The 17,219-nt window shown below is 51.9% G+C and overlaps 4 protein-coding genes across 9 annotated transcripts in view; 2 read left to right on the forward strand and 2 right to left on the reverse strand.

Annotated features, from left to right (window-relative positions):
* The window catches only part of RNF31 (ring finger protein 31), a 10,046-nt gene extending 2,915 nt beyond the window's left edge, over window positions 1-7,131 (reverse strand). For 3 of the 4 annotated variants that reach the window (XM_006913554.3, XM_015590663.2, XM_015590664.2), the window contains exons 1-14: window positions 6,404-7,131; window positions 6,171-6,317; window positions 5,863-6,018; window positions 5,569-5,637; window positions 5,401-5,476; window positions 4,983-5,160; window positions 4,117-4,504; window positions 3,659-3,943; window positions 3,163-3,411; window positions 2,854-3,039; window positions 2,539-2,745; window positions 1,083-1,256; window positions 901-999; window positions 722-811 (exon numbers count right to left, since the gene is read on the reverse strand). In XM_006913554.3, the coding sequence (XP_006913616.1) occupies window positions 722-811; window positions 901-999; window positions 1,083-1,256; window positions 2,539-2,745; window positions 2,854-3,039; window positions 3,163-3,411; window positions 3,659-3,943; window positions 4,117-4,504; window positions 4,983-5,160; window positions 5,401-5,476; window positions 5,569-5,637; window positions 5,863-6,018; window positions 6,171-6,317; window positions 6,404-6,595 (2,496 nt within the window). In that variant the 5' untranslated portion in view covers window positions 6,596-7,131. The remainder of the gene's footprint in view (window positions 1-721; window positions 812-900; window positions 1,000-1,082; window positions 1,257-2,538; window positions 2,746-2,853; window positions 3,040-3,162; window positions 3,412-3,658; window positions 3,944-4,116; window positions 4,505-4,982; window positions 5,161-5,400; window positions 5,477-5,568; window positions 5,638-5,862; window positions 6,019-6,170; window positions 6,318-6,403) is intronic. The other variant, XM_006913555.3, reaches the window with a different exon arrangement.
* Window positions 7,132-7,616: 485 nt separating this feature from the next.
* Window positions 7,617-10,882, forward strand: PSME2 (proteasome activator subunit 2). Of its 2 annotated transcripts, XM_006913556.3 has the most exons (11): window positions 7,617-7,735; window positions 8,046-8,078; window positions 8,518-8,580; window positions 8,791-8,877; window positions 8,976-9,006; window positions 9,093-9,190; window positions 9,759-9,827; window positions 9,983-10,050; window positions 10,214-10,268; window positions 10,578-10,664; window positions 10,755-10,882. In XM_006913556.3, exons 1-11 carry the CDS (start codon window positions 7,688-7,690, stop codon window positions 10,833-10,835), a joined length of 720 nt encoding a protein of 239 aa, XP_006913618.1. In that variant the 5' UTR covers window positions 7,617-7,687; the 3' UTR covers window positions 10,836-10,882. The 2 variants fall into 2 exon arrangements, with proteins under 2 accessions (XP_006913618.1, XP_024903779.1); XM_025048011.1 differs by lacking the exon at window positions 8,518-8,580.
* Window positions 10,883-11,927: 1,045 nt separating this feature from the next.
* EMC9 (ER membrane protein complex subunit 9) lies at window positions 11,928-14,347 on the forward strand. Of its 2 annotated transcripts, none has more exons than XM_006913558.3 (5): window positions 11,928-12,364; window positions 12,511-12,587; window positions 13,456-13,525; window positions 13,614-13,708; window positions 14,103-14,347. In XM_006913558.3, the coding sequence occupies exons 1-5, from the start codon at window positions 12,167-12,169 to the stop codon at window positions 14,281-14,283; spliced, it is 621 nt and encodes a 206-aa protein (XP_006913620.1). In that variant the 5' UTR covers window positions 11,928-12,166; the 3' UTR covers window positions 14,284-14,347. The 2 variants fall into 2 exon arrangements, with proteins under 2 accessions (XP_006913620.1, XP_024903780.1); XM_025048012.1 differs by having other exon boundaries at window positions 12,155-12,364; window positions 13,282-13,525.
* PSME1 (proteasome activator subunit 1) lies at window positions 14,336-17,153 on the reverse strand. The gene is made up of 11 exons (XM_006913557.3): window positions 16,958-17,153; window positions 16,326-16,358; window positions 16,120-16,182; window positions 15,885-15,995; window positions 15,748-15,793; window positions 15,546-15,643; window positions 15,223-15,291; window positions 15,074-15,141; window positions 14,912-14,966; window positions 14,751-14,837; window positions 14,336-14,574 (listed from the first exon to the last, which is right to left on the reverse strand). The coding sequence occupies exons 1-11, from the start codon at window positions 16,994-16,996 to the stop codon at window positions 14,494-14,496; spliced, it is 750 nt and encodes a 249-aa protein (XP_006913619.1). The 5' UTR covers window positions 16,997-17,153; the 3' UTR covers window positions 14,336-14,493.
* Between the last annotated feature and the right edge of the window lie 66 nt (window positions 17,154-17,219).

Here is a 17,219-nt window from a genome sequence, read left to right on the forward strand (position 1 = left end):
GGATTGGGAGTGTTCTAGGTTTGAAGTTTGGTATCAAATATTGAACTTTTTAAAAGGTAAATGAGATCGTATTACTCCTTGCTTTGTCTTAGAATAAAAGGCAAGTATCTTCTTCACTTGGCCTCAAGGCCTCTCCTGATCTGGCAGCTAGCTCCTCTCCAACCACCTGCTATTCTTACCTTTGCTCCTGAGGCTCTAGCTATACAACACTTTTTTCTGACTTTGGCCTTTCCATGTGTTATGCTTTCTGTCCCGAATACTATTTGCATAGTTGACTTAACTTTTAGGCCTGAGCTAAAGCGATTTGAGAAAACACTTGTCTGACCTCTCTGTCCTAAGCAGGTCGATTGCATTATTCCTAATCTCGGATTCCTATTTGTTTTTTTCATAGAACTTATGCCCGTGTATAATTATGCTCACTCTCTCCCTCTCTCGCTTCCTTTCCTCCTTTCTCTTCCTCTTTCACCCCTACCCTCCTTTACCTTATATTTCACCCCTCCTCCCTTCTTCATTCTTCCTCCCCCATCAGCCTTCCTTCCTCCCTCCCTCTCCCCCTCATCCTTCCTTCCTCTCTCATCCTCCCTCCCTCCCTCCCTGACTAGTCTGTAAACACTCAAGAGTCCGGAGCTCATGTCTGTTTTGTTCTCCAGCACACCCTGAGTCTAACACAGTACCTGCCAGCAGCTCAGCAAGTATTTCTGGAAGGATGGATGTACCTCACCTGGCGCTTACAGCGCACACAGAAGGTCTGGTGACACTGGGGACATGTTGCCTCCAGCTGCTCACGTTCATATATGAAGCCAAAGGAGCACTGTGGGTACAAGAACATAAAGCTATCTGAGGCCTGACCCGGCACTGCTCCCTGGGCCTCCAGTAAGCTCCTCTGGGCAGAGCACTTACTTGGGCACACCACAAGAACTTGGGGTCCCGCATGAGTACACCCTCAGTCAGCTTCTTGTGGAATAGGGCGTAGGCATCTGGCTCTAGGCTCTCTCGAAGCTGGGGACAAAATACAGAAGTGGTGGGCAGGCTGGGTTCCTATTCAAAGTCCAGGGCACCCTGAGTCTCAGAGACTGTAGTACCTGAATATCAAGAGTGGAGAAGTAGCTGAGCAACTGCGTGTCATCAGTGAGGTCAGGGCGGCCACAGGCGGGGCACACCATGTCTGTGATGTGCTTCTCCTTCAAAGCGATGGTGAAGTGCTGGCGGAAGCAGTCAGGACAGATGGTGCACTCACAGGAAGTCAGGGCCTGCATCTAGAGGATAAGTGGGGAGAGGAGGGCGTCAGAAGCCACAGCTGCCAGCCCAGGAAAGGGGAGGTAACCAGGTGTTCACTGAGAAACCAGGGTCTAATTAACAACTGGGCAGGGGTAGCAACCTCAAATGCCAATAAGTACCATGTAGGCAATCTAAATGTCTGAACACTGTCAGGTGGAGAAAAGCAGACAATGGTGAGACCTTAAGGTAAATGGAAGAATGCCCTCTAAAAGCATTCACACTCAATTAAAAGCAAACACATAAATAACATCCTTGAAATGACAAAACGATAGAGGTGGAGAACAGATTGCCAGGTGACAGGTGGAAGGGAACAAGTTGTATATATACAACTATAAAGGGGTAGCACGAGGGGCTCCTTTGTGGTGATGAACAATCTGTATCTCGATTGTGGTGGTGGTTACAGGAATCTCAACATGAGATAAAACTGCGTAGTATCACACACACACACACACACACCGTGCAAAAAATGAACAAGGTCTGAAGTCTAGCTAATGTTGTACCATTTCTATTTCTTGGTCTTGATACTGTACTATAATTATATAAAAAGTTACCATGGGGGGAAGGTGGGTGAAGAACACATGGGACTCTGTACTATTTTTACAACTTCCTGTGAATCTACAATTATTTTAAAATAATGAGAGAAAACAAAACAAAAAAGGTACAGAGCCAGCCTAACCAAATTGGACTGTATTTTTGTTGTTGTTTTTAAATTTTTCTTTTTCTATTTTTAAATTGGACTGTATTTGGCCAAAGAACTGCCACTTCTGACCTAAAGTAGATGGGGGCTCAGGAGATAAGAGGGCCCTATTCTTACCAACTGGAGATTTGATGGTGACATTAAAGAATTACTATTTTCAAAGAGTTTTATCTTTTAGAGATATATACTGAAATATTAGCAGATAAACCAAATGATGCCTGAGATTTGCTTCAAAATAATCCTATGTGTGTGGAGGTGAAATAAATACTGGCCTATACATTTATAACTGCTGAAGCTTGTGATGAATATATGGTGAGGAGTGGAGGACAGAATTGGTTAAAGTTTTCTCTACCATTGTATGTTTGAAGTTTTCCATACGAGAACATTAAAAAATGGGGTTGGGGAGAGGTGGCCTATTCCTGCCCTCTCTTTCCCAGAAGTGTTCAGGGGCACATGGGCAACTGCAGAGCAAAAGACAGGAGTAGAGGCAGGGGCTGGAATGGAGTGGGGGTCCAAAGGCAAGAGAGCCATTCTAAGGCCAGGTTCAGTGGTGAGGGGCTTACCTGGTTGCGGGGCAGGGTCCAACCGCACACAGCACACTCCTGAGCAAGCAAGCGGCGCAAGAAGGCCCGGTCTTGGCTCTGCCTCACAGCTTCCACCACGTCCCCCAACTCATAGTTCCTGGGTGTCTCCTGCAGCAATGACAGTGCCAGCTCTGCCCGGCCCCAGCTGGGGAGTGCGTAGACTGCCAAAAGCCTTCTGACCAGGCTCTGCAATGTGATTCAGGAGGAGAGGGAAGAAGTAGCTGTCAGATCCAGGGCTCCTACCCCTCAGCCTTTCCTCTGCCCTCTATATAGCCCTTCACCTCCTCCCAGCACCTGCTTATCTGGCCCATCCCAGGAAGGGGTGGGCTCAGGGCCACTGTCCCAGAGGCGCTGATGGAAGGGCTCTAGGCGCTGGCGCTGTAGCTCAGTCAGGGCCCGGGCCACGTCACCTCCATGTTGGAACAATGCTTGAAGAGATCCCTCCTCAGGTCCAAAGCCCAGGGACCGGAGTTCCTGCACCTATGAGTTGGGAATGGAGAGAATGAATGAGGAGGGGAAAAGCAGGAAAAGGGGAGACCAAGAGAGGCTCTGAGACCCACAACCCTCAACCCTCTTCTACCTCCAGCACAGCACAGCTAGTACCTTCCTCCGCCTGGCTCTTACACACTCTTCCACAGCTTCATCAAGATTGCCGTAACGATCCAGCCAGGCTTTCCGGGCCTCCTGACAGGAAAAGGCACCCAGCCCCGGGTCCTGCTGTGCAGCCAGCTCAGCCACCATCTCCAGCACGTAGGGCAGCTCTGACCGCAACCACTGCAAGGGTACCTCGGTGCCGGAGTACTGTAGAGCTGAGAAGACCTCCTCTGGACAGGCACCTGCAGCCTCCCCTTCCTAAGACACAGTCCCACCCAAACGGCCTATCAGGAAGGGCATCCTCCATCCACCCACAGCCCAAAACAAAATGCTGACAGTGGTTGAACTCAGACATTGATCATGTGAGCAGAGCACAGCATGATATCTGTCATGTGGGAAGTATTCAATAAAAGGCAGCCATGGCTAACAATGACCATTTTTATAAGAACTCATAATCAACTGCAGCCTCTCCCTGCCCCACCTCTTCCCAGGCCCAAATCCTCACCCGGATCTTGATCACTAGCTGAAGACCTTCCTCCCGCATCTTGTCTTGGCGCTGCTTCTCAGGGTCCCCACTAGGCAGGGGGGCACTGAGGCGTCGTGGAGGCCCTGGTTCAGGGAGTCGCTCTTCTAAAGAGCTGGCATGGGGCTGGGAAGTGTGCTTTACTGGGATGGGGCTGCTGGTTCGGTTGCACATAGCACATACACAGCCAGGGCCCGAGTTGCAGAAGGTACAGTGAAGACAGTACCAGACTGGAATCTGGGCAGAGGAGAGCAAAGTATCCTCCTGCTGGGAAGGCAGAAAGAATTAACCTATAGAAAGCTGGCTAACAATCAAGATGGAAATCTAGGAAGCTGGGGGTAAGACATGGGGAAACTGAAGAAAACAGGGGATTGGAAAGTAAAGAATGGCTTATAGTAACAGGTGCAAAAAAAGAGCTGGGAAGGCCAGGAATAGGTTACCTGAAAGGGCTGCAGGCTAATGCCAGCATCCCGAGAATCCATCACCAAGCTAGGAGGCTGAGCCAGCCGAGGTCGTTCACACATAGCACACAGCACAGCTGCCGCCTCATTCTCAAAGGTACAGCTCTGGCAGGCCCAGCGACCCCGTGCAAGCTCAGGTTCTAGGCCTCCAGCTCCTTGGGGACCCTCGATCCCCAGCCCCAACCCCTTACAACCTCTGGGCCGATCACAGGCCACACAGAGCACTGCCCAAGATTCATTTATCATGGCACAGGCAGCACATTGCCACGGCAGGCGGGCACTTGCAGTATCAGGGGAAGAAAGAGAGCTGTTTCCCAGGGCCAGCAGGGAGGTTGACTGGGGCCGCAATGGAGCTGAGGCAGGTAAGCTGTAACAGAAAAGCAGACATGGCCTGCTGAGGGGGACCCTGGTGCCTGGGTCCCTCACATCCCTCATTCTCTGCATGATGACACATGGCTCTGGTCTTTGCATGTTTTGTTGTGTTTGGAACACTCCCATATCCATAGCCCGTTTAATATTTAAATGACAGCTTAAAGTTCAAATCTTGCTGGTAGATATCCTTAACATAGGGACTGACCCGTACTAGGTGCTTAAAATACTGCCAACTGATGGAGCTGATCCTTCAGACTTGGTTGCATTCTCCTACTACCTATTTGTACGCCATAATAATCTATCTTGTTGTAACTGCTACTTGCTTGATATATATGTCTGCGATCTCTTGGAGGGAGTAACTGGCTGCTCGCCCTCATGAGACAGTCTTTAGTACAGAATGTGAAACTCAGTAGTACTCAAGTAACTGTAAGTTTTCTCAGTTTCACACTCTCACAGAAGAGAAGGCCTCTCACCTGGGGGTCAACTGGGTGGCTTGGGGGGCCCAGGGCAAGGTCTGGCGGAGGTGATGGGCACGGGATGGGTGCCCATGGAACACACGGTCACAGGCTGGGCACAAGGCCTGTTTACAGGCTGAGCAGTGCAGTGTACCTGGGGCAGAACCACAGAAAAAGCAGGGACCAGGAGTGGAGCCTGGAGAACAGGAGAGAAAGAACAGAACACCTTTCTGAAAAAGACCAGGCTACATCTGAATGTGCTGTGGAGCTGGACAAATGACAGACAACTTTTCAATATATCTGGACTCAAAGAAACCATTTTAATCTCTTTTAAAAAAGAAAGGCAGAAAATCAAGAAAACGGACAGATGAGGGCCCCAAATTTCCATCATATGGTCTATTAACACCCCTTCCCCCCAACGTAAGACCAATAATACCTGAGGCAGAGGGAGAGGTGAGGGGGCCAGGAGCAATCTCTCTCAGTACCGGGGCAAACTCTGAAAGCTGTAGCATCTGAGAAAAAAGGGCAGGGAATGGGCAAGGGTTTGGAGAGTCTCCCAACCCCTGTCCCCTTTGTTCACCAGGCCCTCAAACCCCATTCCTGCCTTCCTTGCATCATCTTCAGTCTTGTCTTTCAGCAGTTGCTCCAGTACTTCTTGTCTTGGGTGAGTATTCTGCAAACAAGGTAAGAAAAGTTCCAACCTATAGCCCTAGGAGGCTCTCCTCCCTCTAAGGTCAGTTCCCCCAATATGCACTGGGAGAAAAGTAAGGGGAGCTCCCAGGTTGCTATGGGGTCTGTGCCCATGACTCAGTAGCATGGGAGTCCCCAGACTGGCTTTGGAGTTAGGCTGAGCTCCCCAACTCTGATGCTTAAATCCTCAGGATTAGAGACACCTTACCTGTAACAGCAAATTGAGCTCCGTCCGAAGTAACAGTACTTCCAGTGTGACTGCTGCAACTTGGTGCTCATCTGGATCCTCTTGTTCCTCAGGGAAGCTCAACCCATCCGGCTGCTCCTCTGTGTAGCCATACAATCGCAGAACATCTCGGCCCCCCTGCCACACATTCACAACCAGTCATCATCTAGCAGGGTCCCTTCCCAATGGGGCTGAACCCCTTCCTCTTCAGCACTGCCTAAGGCACTTTCTAGTCAACGCCCAGCCCAAACCAAGTTCCCTTCCCCCATAAGGGACCCCAGGGGCTTCACCTGCACAGCATCCACCGTACTTCGAAAAACGGGGTTATTAAACTTGACCCCGCGCCAGTACCGGGGCCTCTGCGGATTGAGGAGGTTGCGGCCATATTTCTCGAGGATGTTCAAAGCAGTGGACAGGGTGTTGAGGTAGTTTCGGGGCTGGAAGTAGTCAAAGAATAGAGAGCTCTGAGCTCCGCTTCGGGCTTAGGTCCTTTGTTCCCCTCACCCACGGGGCCAGACCTCACCTCTCCGTGAGCATTGCAGCGTACTAGGCGTGCGGCGTCCAGCTGCAGATAGCGGGCAGCTGGCGGCAGAGAGGTGATCAGTAGCGGCCGGAGCTGCTCCACGGAAAACGCTTGCCCAGAATCCCTCCTTAGGGCGTTCGCTAACTCCTCGCGGGCCGCCAGGAAGGCCTGCTCCTCCTCCTTCCCCGGCATCCTGAGACAGGAGTCAGCCCCAGGCCTGCAGCCCGCCAGAACCCGGCACGGGCGAGCGCGGCCCTCCCGCCGCCCCTACCGCCTGGAATCTGGCTTCACCGCGGGACCCAGTCCGCGTAGCCTTCTTGAGTCACTCAGGCCACGGTCACTCTCCGGACCCCCGCCCCCAGCCAGGGTTAGCTGAGAACAGGAAGTACTAGGGAAGAGGGCGGGACTGCGACCCAGTTTCGGAGGAAAAGGAGGGGTCTAAGGTTAAGAAAGGGCGGGGACTGGGAGTCATGGGGCGTGGCAAAGAAGGAAGCCCTGGTTCCAATCGCCTGGCTCCAACCAATCAGAAGGGTAAATGGCCCCTGGCTCCTCCCCCAGAGTCTTTCTGCCTTTAACCCTGTCCTAGAGCTCTTCCCCGCCTTCCTCCAGGCTGGTTCCGCCTTTTTCCGGATTAGTGGAGGGGGGATTCCCTTATTTTCCTCAAAGCCTTGCTCTCTATCTAGACCAATAGGCCATGCTTCGGTCCTAACCGGGGAAGTCTCTGTCGGGGGCTTGACTCTGGCCGGCCTGAGCTTGGCTCAAGTGAGTCTTCAGTCGGTCTTGAAGGCAAGGTGTCCTCCCGGAGGAAGCCCCCGCGCCAACTCCCTTCATATCCTCCTAGCCCTTCTCAGGCCCTCTTCCTACTACTTCTTCCACCGCTCCGATCCCTCTCCGGGGCCTCCCCACAGTCGAGCCTTCTAAGGGGAGCCCCACGACTGAACATCCCCTTTCCCACTCTTCAAGCCCTCTCACCCCAACTCTGGACTTTCCCTGGACCGCCCTTGCCTCTCCCGGTAAGCCCCGCCCTAGTTCAGTCTCCGCGGTCCCACTTGTCCTAGCCCCTCCTTCGGACAGCCCCTGGGCTTGTGACCGAGTCTGCACCGCCTCTCCTAATCTCAACTGGCCGAGAATGTCAGAGGGGCTCCCTATGGTTTGCTGTCTGCCAGGGGGAGGGGGAAAAGAAGGAAGGGGGCGGGGTTAAGGGGGGCGGGTCTGGACGTGGGGAGTGAAAGCGAAAGCCCAGGCGGCTAGCGGGGAGACCCGAGATCTAGCAACTGGAGCAGCATGGCTAAGCCTTGTGGGGTGCGCTTGAGCGGGGAAGCTCGCAAACAGGTATCGAAAGATCGGGGGGCCAAGAGGGGACTGGGGAGCCCTCCTGGATGGAGGCCAAGCTGTGTGCTCTAGGGGACCAAGGCCGTGCATAGAACTCCCTTAATCTCTTTCTTTAGTGCTTTCGCTTCTGCCTGGGGGAGTCCCAGATTCCTGCCCTGTGGCCAGTCTCTGCACTGAGCATGGACTTCCAGGGAAATCTGGCCTGTGGTGGGAAAGGCCTGAGCCAAATTGGAGGGCATCCATTTGGGAGTGGGATCTTACTCTTGGCAACTGAGACCCTTAACCAATATCCGGGTACTGCTCTGTGCAGGTGGATGTCTTCCGGCAGAATCTTTTCCAAGAGGTAAGTCTTCCGGATGCAGCGATTTGACCTAGAATCTTAGACCAATACTTGAGGGTCACGACCTCTCAGAGCGATCCCCAAACCCACCATACACCTGGGCCCTACTTCCTTTATCAAGCCTTCACTCAAGATAAGCTCCTAATTATTGATCTCTACCTTTAATTTGACCCCTCTTAATACTCTCTCCCCACTTATGCCACTTTCCTCCCCTCTTTTGGTGTGGAGAGAAACACTGTGGCTTCAAAGCAGGAATACCACAGTCCTAATCTTGGTTCTGCCACTTCCTAGCTTGGGCAGGTCCCTTCACTTTTCTGGGCTTCAGTTTCATCATTTGTAGGTCTGGGTTTCAATGATTTCCAAGGGCCTTCCCAGTCCCACTTCTCAGACATCTCATTGAGTGTCTTCTGTGATTTTCCCACCCTTGCAATGTAACCCACAGGCTGAGGAATTCCTCTACAGATTTCTGCCACAGAAAATCATACACCTAAATCAGCTCTTGCAAGTGAGTAGTGGCCCCTCCCATGGCCTCTGTCCTCTCTACCTACCCTCTCTAGCTAACAACTGGACTTAGCATGCAGAGAACAGTTGTGAGTGGGTGTGAGTTCTGGACTGGGAACATTACGATGGTATGAGGCCTGAGCCCAGGTTGGGAGGCAAAAGGCAGGTGAGATGTGGGAAAGCTGGGCAGCCCCTGACAGTAAGCTCTGTGCAGGAGGACTCCCTCAATGTGGCTGACCTGACCTCTCTCCGGGCTCCACTGGACATTCCTATTCCAGACCCTCCACCCAAGGATGATGAGGTAAGGTACTTGTCATCCTTATCTATAAACCCAGTGGAGATGATGGCTCTCCAACTTCCATGACTCTTCCGAATCTACTTTCCCCCTTTTTACCTTAGATGGAAACAGATAAGCTGGAGAAGAAAGAAGGTAAGAGAGGAAGGATTGGCTATGGAATGGGAAATGGCACAGTGACTGCTGGATGAGAAAGCGCTTAAATCTCCTCTTTTACACAGTCCCTAAGTGTGGCTTTCTCCCCGGGAATGAGAAGGTCCTGGCCCTGCTTGCGCTGGTTAAGCCAGAAGTCTGGACTCTCAAAGAAAAATGCATTCTGGTAAGCCTGGGAACTGGTAGAAATAGAAAGAGAACCCAAGCAAGGCCCTGGTATTCTTCAGAGGTGCAAGTCCTACGTTCAGGAACCTATTCCTAAAATAGGAAACTTCCTTCTGTGCCTTGGATTTAGATACCTTTTGTTTTGTTAGACCTCTGATATCACGGTGGTATCCCTGAAATCAGAAACTGTGCTATATCTACCTCCATAACCTCAGAACCCACTGCTATACCAGGTACACAGTACAGGTGCTATGATACAGTGAGTTGGTTTAAGAGTTTGGGCCCTAGAGGGATACTACCTGGGTTCAAATCATGACTGTCACTTACCTAGTTGATTACCTTAAGTAAGTCACTTAGATATTCTGTGACTCAGTTTTTTTATCTGTTAAGTAGGTTTAATAAGAATATATATCTTGAAAGATTGCTGTGAAGATTAAATGAGATATATAATACATAGCACAGTGCTCAATTTAATGCTCAATTAAATATAGCTTTATTAGGAAGTAGCAGAAATAAGAAGAACCCGGTAAGTCTGTTGAATGATTCCTACATGTTACCTCTTAACACAGGTGATCACATGGATCCAGCACCTGATTCCCAAGATTGAGGATGGAAATGACTTTGGGGTGGCAATCCAGGTAAGAAAAGGGTATGTGAAGATGTTAAGAGACGTGAGAGACTTGGGGAGTGGAGGGTAGGAGCTAGATACAACTGAGAGGAAGAGGGAGATGGTGAGTGAAGGAAGGAGGAGATGAAGTGTTTTATTTGCCTCCCATCTCTGTTGTCACCACAGGAGAAGGTGCTGGAGAGGGTAAATGCAGTCAAGACCAAAGTAGAAGCCTTTCAGACAACCATTTCCAAGTGAGGGCAGCTGGAGGGCCAGCATCGGGGGCTGTGGGGACATTTCTTTGGGACTCCTCAAGCTGGGCAGTTCCCTCAGGGGAATGGGGGCTTTGGGAAGGGTCTGAGGGAGTATGTCTTTCTGAGCACTCATTCCTGTGGTTACTCCCCTTGCTTCCGGCAGGTACTTCTCAGAACGTGGAGATGCTGTGGCCAAGGCCTCTAAGGAGACCCATGTAGTGAGTGGATTGTCCAACAGCTTTTCAGCTGAGGCTGGCTTAGGGTGGGGTGAGGAAACGGGGAGAGAGGTCCTTTTTGTGTTGTTTATGACCTTCCTCATGTGAAGAATATTAAGCAAAGAGCATTGCCTAGGAAAACTGATTTGGGCTTCAAAAACCTTGACCCTTTTCTATGTTTGGTCTTGTGGGAATCCCATTTCTTGGTGCTGAGAAGGGCTCATCTTTAAGTTACCTATTCCCTATATGAGGAAACCAAACTGTGTCTCAACCTTCCATGACGCTGACACAGCTTTGCTTTCCATATCTCAGATGGATTACCGGGCCCTGGTGCATGAGCGAGATGAGGCGGCCTATGGGGAGCTCAGGGCCATGGTACTGGACCTGAGGGCCTTCTATGTGAGTGGGGAGTAAGCCCCTAAGGGAGGAGAGTGAGGGGGCAGAGGAAAGGCCAAGAACCTGATTACTGCCCTTCTGATTTTCTTCTAGGCTGAGCTTTATCATATCATTAGCAGCAATCTGGAGAAAATTGTTAACCCAAAGGGTGAAGAGAAGCCATCTATGTACTGAGCCCAGGGCTAGAAGGGAAATAAATGACCTATACTATGTGTGGAGTACCTCTGGTGTGTGTCATTCATTCGAAAAGCATTTACTGAGTGCCCCCCACTGAATGTGAATATAGTGGTAGAAAAGGGAGGGGGTACCAGGAAGACAAAGATGAATTAGATGCCCATCCCGTTCTTAAGAAGTCATCCTGAAAAACAGGGTAGAAACTGTTACATGCCATGACAACCATGAAGATAACCCGTATTTAGGAATTTCACAAGGTTATTTCCATCCAGGGATCTCATAAGTGCTTCTTGGAAGAGGTGGCATTTGGGCAGAGCCCTTATAGGTATAATCAGGCTTTGGACAGACAAACGGAAAGCTCTGTAGCTTAGGTCAAGGAATGAAGAAAGGAAAAACATTTCATCACTTATCAGCTCAGAACAAGCCTGGAGGCATAATGAGGTTTCACTGGAAGAATGAATTGGACTCCACAGATGATTGGACTCCTTCTCAAGGGCTGGGAGGGGAAAAAAACTCCCAAAGCATCGTAATGAAGAAATTACACCACAAGACATGAGAAGGATAGATCGGTACATTTTTTTTTTGGGGGGGGGGTCTTTTTTCCTTCTCTTTCAGCCAATTACTGTCTTTATTTCTGCAAATATTACATTAAAGAAACCAAGGGCCATGGCACATTACTAAGTGGCAGAGCCGGTCTAGAATATAAATCTACATAGTAGGAGCAAGGCGGCCGGCTAGGTGTCCAAGTTCGAAGATCCACAGCTGCCGGACAGCCGATGCAGGGTGCGAGGTCCGTCTTGCTGGCTCTTCCGGGCCTTTGGGAGTGCACAGGTAGCAGAGAAAGCTATACTGCAATCAAGAGCCGGAGTCAGATAGCCTAACCAATCAGCGTGCAGGCAGTTCTCTCCTTTGTAGTTGTGAATTCTTTCCAGTTCGCTGGAAACAAAGGCGAGGCAAGGTTTGAACGCGGCCAGTGAGTGGACAAAATGAGAACCTCTAATCCTATCAAAGAGCAGCATGTGGGCAGGACTCCAGAGTCGGATTCTGCTTGGAGCGACGGGCTCTGGGTCTCTGAGACTCGCGCAAATCTGCTTCCTCCCTCTGGGGGCGGGCAGAGGCGGAGTTCGGTGCCGCAGCATGCAATCGGACCGCCTACATTACAGGCCTGGTTGGGGGCAGACCTCCAGAGCCGCGATCACCTGGAGCCAGCGGGCTGCCTTCGAACTGAGGCAGTTACCACCAAACCTAAGTGAGGGGGCACGGAAAGGGCCAGGGAGGGCGCCGGGGCGCTGGAGGAAGCTTCGCCGACGCCAGCTGGGGCTCCGCTCTCCATGGGCGAGGTGGAGATCTCGGCCCGGGCCTACGTGAAGATGTGTCTGCACGCCGCCCGGTACCCGCACGCCGCGGTCAACGGGCTGTTACTGGCGCGGGCGCCGCAGTCGGGAGAATGCCTGTGCCTCACCGACTGCGTGCCTCTGTTCCATAGCCACCTGGCCCTGTCCGTCATGTTGGAGGTCGCGCTCAACCAGGTGCCGCACCTAAATGCCCAACAGCCACCAAGAAACCCTCTAATCCCCTTAGCCCAAACCCATCCTCGGCCTCTTGGCAGCGATGTACACCCACCCACAGGGCGGGTGGCACAATTTAGTTACTGATGGACCTTTTCCGACGGCAGGTGGACGTGTGGGGCGCGCAGACCGGTCTAGTAGTGGCTGGGTACTACCATGCCAATGCAGCTCTAGATGACCAGAGGTGAGTGGGGTAGCCAGAGGCAGAAAGAGTTATGGGGAGGGGGTGGGAGATCAAGAGAACCCCTCTTGGTTATTCCTTCCATCTTTCCTTAATCAAACGCTTAGAATTAGGGACTTGTACAACAGGCAGGGGGCTGGGTACTGGAGTGAGGAAATATAAAGAAATATAAAGATGCTCAGGAGCTGTGGTGGGAGTAGGAAGGACAGCCGTATGTTAATAAGAAAAGGCACACCTGCTTTAAATGAAGTGTCCCCCAACTGTTGAAAGAACACAGGAAGCCCAACTAGCAGCTTTGGAAAAGGAAATTTTTATGCATATAGAAAAAATTATCTACTTATTTATTAAGCATGTATCTGGGTCAAATTATACATACTGTTTTGTAATTTGTTTTTCTTCATTTAATAAATATTTGACTTCTTTCCATCTCTACACCAAGATCTGCCTTACTCTAAAGCTATTTGGTATGAATAAGGATCTACCGTAATTTATTTAATGCCTTATATTAAACATTGAGATTGTTTCCAGTTTTTTATTATACTGTCTTATTATTACAATAACTTTTATAAGTGTAATTTCTAGGTTAGCATATGTATAGTATAGTATATAGTTCAAATTTGGATGCTTATGCCAATTACCCTCCAAGACCTTTGATTTCCACTCTCACTAGCAATGTCTGAGCTCCTTTTTCCCACAGCAGTCAAGCATCAAGCAGTCGTGTATGAAGCATCAAGGAAGCCTGACCCCTCCAGGTCAGCTACAGGGAAAGGCAATCACTGCTCCACGTCAATGAGACCCGGGAGGCACAGCTCAGATGGATGGGGTCTGCCCACAGTTGGCTCCTCACTCCTTTGATCTTCCCTCTACACAGCCCTGGGCCCCTGGCCTTGAAAATCGCTGGGCGGATTGCGGAGTTCTTCCCTGATGCAGTACTTATTATGGTGAGGCTTGGGTTTGGAGGAGGGGGTTGTAAAGAAAGTAGAAAGGGGGATCCTTGAAGCCCTCACCTGCCCTTCCTTGTCCACACAGTTGGATAATCAGAAACTGGTGCTTCAGCCTCATGTGCCCCCCGTCATCGTCCTGGAGAACCATGGCCTCCACTGGGTCCCCAAGGACAAGAACTTGTGAGTGTCCCACTCTCTCTACCTCTTCTTGGAAACCCATGGAGGCTGGGCCTCTTCTGTCCTTGGTCCTGTACCACGGGTTGTTCTCTAGACCAGGGATCCCTAACCCCTGGGCTGAGGACCGGTACCAGTCTGTGGCCTGTTAGGAACCGGGCTGCACAGCAGGAGGTGAGTGGCAGGTAAGCAAGTAAAGCTTCATCTGTATTTGCAGCCCCTTCCCAGCACTAGCATCACCAACTCAGCCCCACCTCAGATCATCAGGCATTAGATTCTTGTAGGAGCATCGGTCCCTGGTGCCAAAAATGTTGGAGACCGCTGCTCTAGACCTAACTTCTGTCATGTGTCTGGTCTCGCTGCCTGCTGAGTTTGACCTCCATGAGGGTTATTATTTCAGAGTCATGTGGAGGGACTGGGAAGAGTCACGGCAGATGGTGGGAGCACTACTGGAGGGCCGGGCTTACCAGCACCTTGTGGACTTTGACTGCCATCTTGATGACATCCGACAGGACTGGACCAACCAGCAGCTCAACACCCGAATCACCCAGTGGGTTGGTCCCACCAATGGAAATGCCTGAACCAGGGCCAGAGGAGGTGGTGTGTGTCAGGATCCAATAAAGAGACTTGAGCTGTTGGGTACCACTAGGACTCTATTTATTGTGCCTAGGAGGCAAGGGGGTTGGGGAGGGGAAGAGAACTCAATAGGTGGAAGGTGGGACAAAGTTTGGAGTGCCCTGTCGAAGATAGGAAGGTCTCTGCTGGACCCATCACAGTATGAGAAAAGGCTCTCAATAGATCATTCCCTTTGTTTCTCCCCTGGGCTTCTTGAGCTTCTCGAAGTTCTTCAGGATGATGTCATATAACACAGCCTATGGGGTCAGGAAGAAGTGGGGATCAGCTGCAGGCCCCAGTGGCTCTGTGCCCCATTTCTCTAGCCTTGTGGACAGACCAAGCTTTGTCACCCTTCACCCCTAGCCCATAGGGTCAGGGAGGGGGTGGCCTGGGAAAGCTGCCTCTGCCTACAACTGCCCCGTCCTCTCCTCACATAAGCATTTCGGATCTCCATGACCATCAGCCGGATGTCCCGGTACTCTGCCTCATCCAGCTCGTGCACCAGCTGCCGATAATCACCCTGTTGGAGACCTGGGTCAGGCCTGACTTCAAACATGTCCTTCCCCCCATGACCCTGACCTGGGCCTCACCTACCACATGGGGCTGCTTGGCTGCTTTGGTCACGGCATCACCCCGCTCAGAGAAATACCTGTGGGAAGTAGAATGGTGTGGAGTGGGAGAAGGAGGAGAGTGCCCAGGCCTCTGTCCAAGCCAAAGGCAGAGTTTGCATGCAGGTACAGCTGGGCAGACACTCACTTGGAGATTTGAGTGTGAAAGCCTTCCAGCTTGGTGTGAAGGGCGGTCATCAGCTCAAACACCTTCTCCTGGGGAAAGAATGCAAGGAGGAAGTGGAAAACAGCATGGATTAGAGACATAAGGGCAGAAGAGTGGTGCAGCACTCTCACCTGGACAGCCACTCCAAAATTGTTTCCATCCTCAATCCGAGGGATCTGCAGCTGCAACCAGGTGGTGACCTGGGAGAAGGGAAGGGCATCAAAGCCACATCAGTCCCCAACCCAATTCCCAGGTTCCTGTCCTTCCTTGCTTCCCTGCCTAAGGTGGGTATAGGAATGCTAGGCCCATTCTGAGCTCCAGGGCCTGGACTTCTGGCTTCATTTGCTGTGCCCTCTCCTGCTGAGACCTGGCAAGGGCCATGCCCTAAGTGGCAGGGACCAAGGAAGACAAAAGGTTTGACCTAAAGCCTAGGGATGGAAGTGGGAAGGCTCACGAGGTTAAGTTGCTCAATGACATCCTTGATTTCAGGCTTTAGGCGCTGTAGAAGGATCACAATCTTCTCATTGCAGTTCACTGGGCCACAGGGAGGACCTAGAGTGGGCAGTGACTCAGTCACATGGTTGAGACTGCATGAGGTATGGGGAAGAGGAGCTCCTGGGAGGTGAGACTCAAGTCCTTTCCCACCAAAGTAATACCTTTGTCTTCGTCTTCCCCTTTTTTCTTTTCATCCTTGTCTTCCTTCTGCAGGGAAAGAAGGGTTCTTGGGAGTCAGGCCTAAGGCTGATTTTTTCCCCCACGGTTGGGTCCCTCCTCCCAACTCTTCCTGGCTTGCCTCCTGCTGTTTCTTCCGCTCCTCTTTCTCTTTCTCCTTGACTGGATCAGGCACTGGGATGTCCAATGGGGCTTTCAGATTGCTCAGGCTGGCTTCATTGAGTGCTGGCTCCTGGTGTAGATAGGGGGATGGCTGGAGGCAAAGGCATCCTCCCTCTCACCTCCTCACTCTCATGGCCCCCCTTGAGGGTACTGCCTTGGCCCCTACTCTCTAGCTGCCTGCCCAGCCCCAATACCTTTAAAAATGCATCCAACTCAGAAATCTTCTTGGGGAAATAGCTTCCGAGCAGGTTCTCTGTCTGAGTGAGGTGGGGGTGGGAAAGATGGGGGTCAGAATCAAATGCCCTTCCTAGGCAGTGCAGCAGGGCTGAAGCTGCCCAACAAGGAAGGGCTGAGCCATGGGAGTTGGGTAAGGATGTGATGCTGATGGGGTAGATCTTACCTTGGTACACAGGTCTTCACGGAACACATCGACCTGTGGGACACAGGCAGCCCTTCAGACACCTGGCTTTATGGCCAGTTCATTATGAGAGCTGTTCTCTTAGGGTTGTGTAGGGCCTGGCTTGGGAAAGGGTGGAATGGATCCCCACTGGATTTGGGGGATGAGAACATTCCTGGCGGTGAAGGGAGAGTGGTTCAAGTGAGAACAAATCTCTCAGGTCTCCTGGGCTGTGTAAGGAGAGGTCTAAGAGCCTTCTGCGACAGGGGCAGGGACGGAGTGCCCCGTGGAGCAGGCCCCGCGGCCCTCCATCCCCGTGTGAAAAGTAATGAGGTGGCAAGGCAGGTTCCGCAGCCCCTCTGTGTGTGGGCCCGGCCCCGGGCCAGCGGACTTCCCTTCCACGCTAGCTCTTCGCTTCGCCTCACCCCGCTGAACCTCGGCCGCCTTCCTTCTCCGGGTAGGCAGACCCCACTGGTTTCCCGCGGGCTCAGGTGCTCCAGGCACACAGGCTCACTTGGGCTCGATGACTGACCCTAACTCGTGTCTGGGGGCTGGGGAAGAGGGGGTAGGATCACGGACGCCCTTTTGGCGCCATGCCTCACTAATGGGCCCTTCTTCGAACCCGCAGCGCTCACCTTGGCTTGGGCTTCAGGCTGGACCCTGAGCATGGCCATGGCAGGGGCAGGGGGCCTAGCGCCTCACGAGGAGCGAGGAGTGGGCACCGCCAAGGGAAAGCGAAAGCAGCGCGCGTAACCCACACGGCCTTCCTGGGTAGCGGGGAGTGGAGGCACTGGAGGAGGCGGGGACAGGCCAGAGAGAAAAGAGCCAGGGGGCGGAGGAAGAAGGCTTATGAGGGGCTCCCCCTAGAGCTAGAGAGGAGCCTTTCCATCGACCTCC

The sequence above is a fragment of the Pteropus alecto genome, unplaced genomic scaffold, assembly GCF_000325575.1.
Source record: "Pteropus alecto unplaced genomic scaffold, ASM32557v1 scaffold335, whole genome shotgun sequence".
Taxonomy (NCBI): domain Eukaryota; kingdom Metazoa; phylum Chordata; class Mammalia; order Chiroptera; family Pteropodidae; genus Pteropus; species Pteropus alecto.

What these genes read in the sequence shown, in the direction of transcription:
- PSME2 (XM_006913556.3), top strand. Translation starts at nt 7,688, where the DNA reads ATGGCTAAGCCTTGTGGGGTGCGCTTGAGCGGGGAAGCTCGCAAACAG. An exon ending in CTCCACCCAAGGATGATGAG is followed by an intron (nt 8,878 to 8,975) that starts GTAAGGTACTTG and finishes TTTTTACCTTAG; the next exon opens with ATGGAAACAGATAAGCTGGA. An exon ending in TAAGCTGGAGAAGAAAGAAG is followed by an intron (nt 9,007 to 9,092) that starts GTAAGAGAGGAA and finishes TCTTTTACACAG; the next exon opens with TCCCTAAGTGTGGCTTTCTC.
- EMC9 (XM_006913558.3), top strand. Translation starts at nt 12,167, where the DNA reads ATGGGCGAGGTGGAGATCTCGGCCCGGGCCTACGTGAAGATGTGTCTG. An exon ending in TGGAGGTCGCGCTCAACCAG is followed by an intron (nt 12,365 to 12,510) that starts GTGCCGCACCTA and finishes TTCCGACGGCAG; the next exon opens with GTGGACGTGTGGGGCGCGCA. An exon ending in GCAGCTCTAGATGACCAGAG is followed by an intron (nt 12,588 to 13,455) that starts GTGAGTGGGGTA and finishes CCCTCTACACAG; the next exon opens with CCCTGGGCCCCTGGCCTTGA.
- PSME1 (XM_006913557.3), bottom strand. Translation starts at nt 16,996, where the DNA reads ATGGCCATGCTCAGGGTCCAGCCTGAAGCCCAAGCCAAG. An exon ending in TTTCACACTCAAATCTCCAA is followed by an intron (nt 14,967 to 15,073) that starts GTGAGTGTCTGC and finishes TACTTCCCACAG; the next exon opens with GTATTTCTCTGAGCGGGGTG. An exon ending in TGGAGATCCGAAATGCTTAT is followed by an intron (nt 14,575 to 14,750) that starts GTGAGGAGAGGA and finishes CTGACCCCATAG; the next exon opens with GCTGTGTTATATGACATCAT.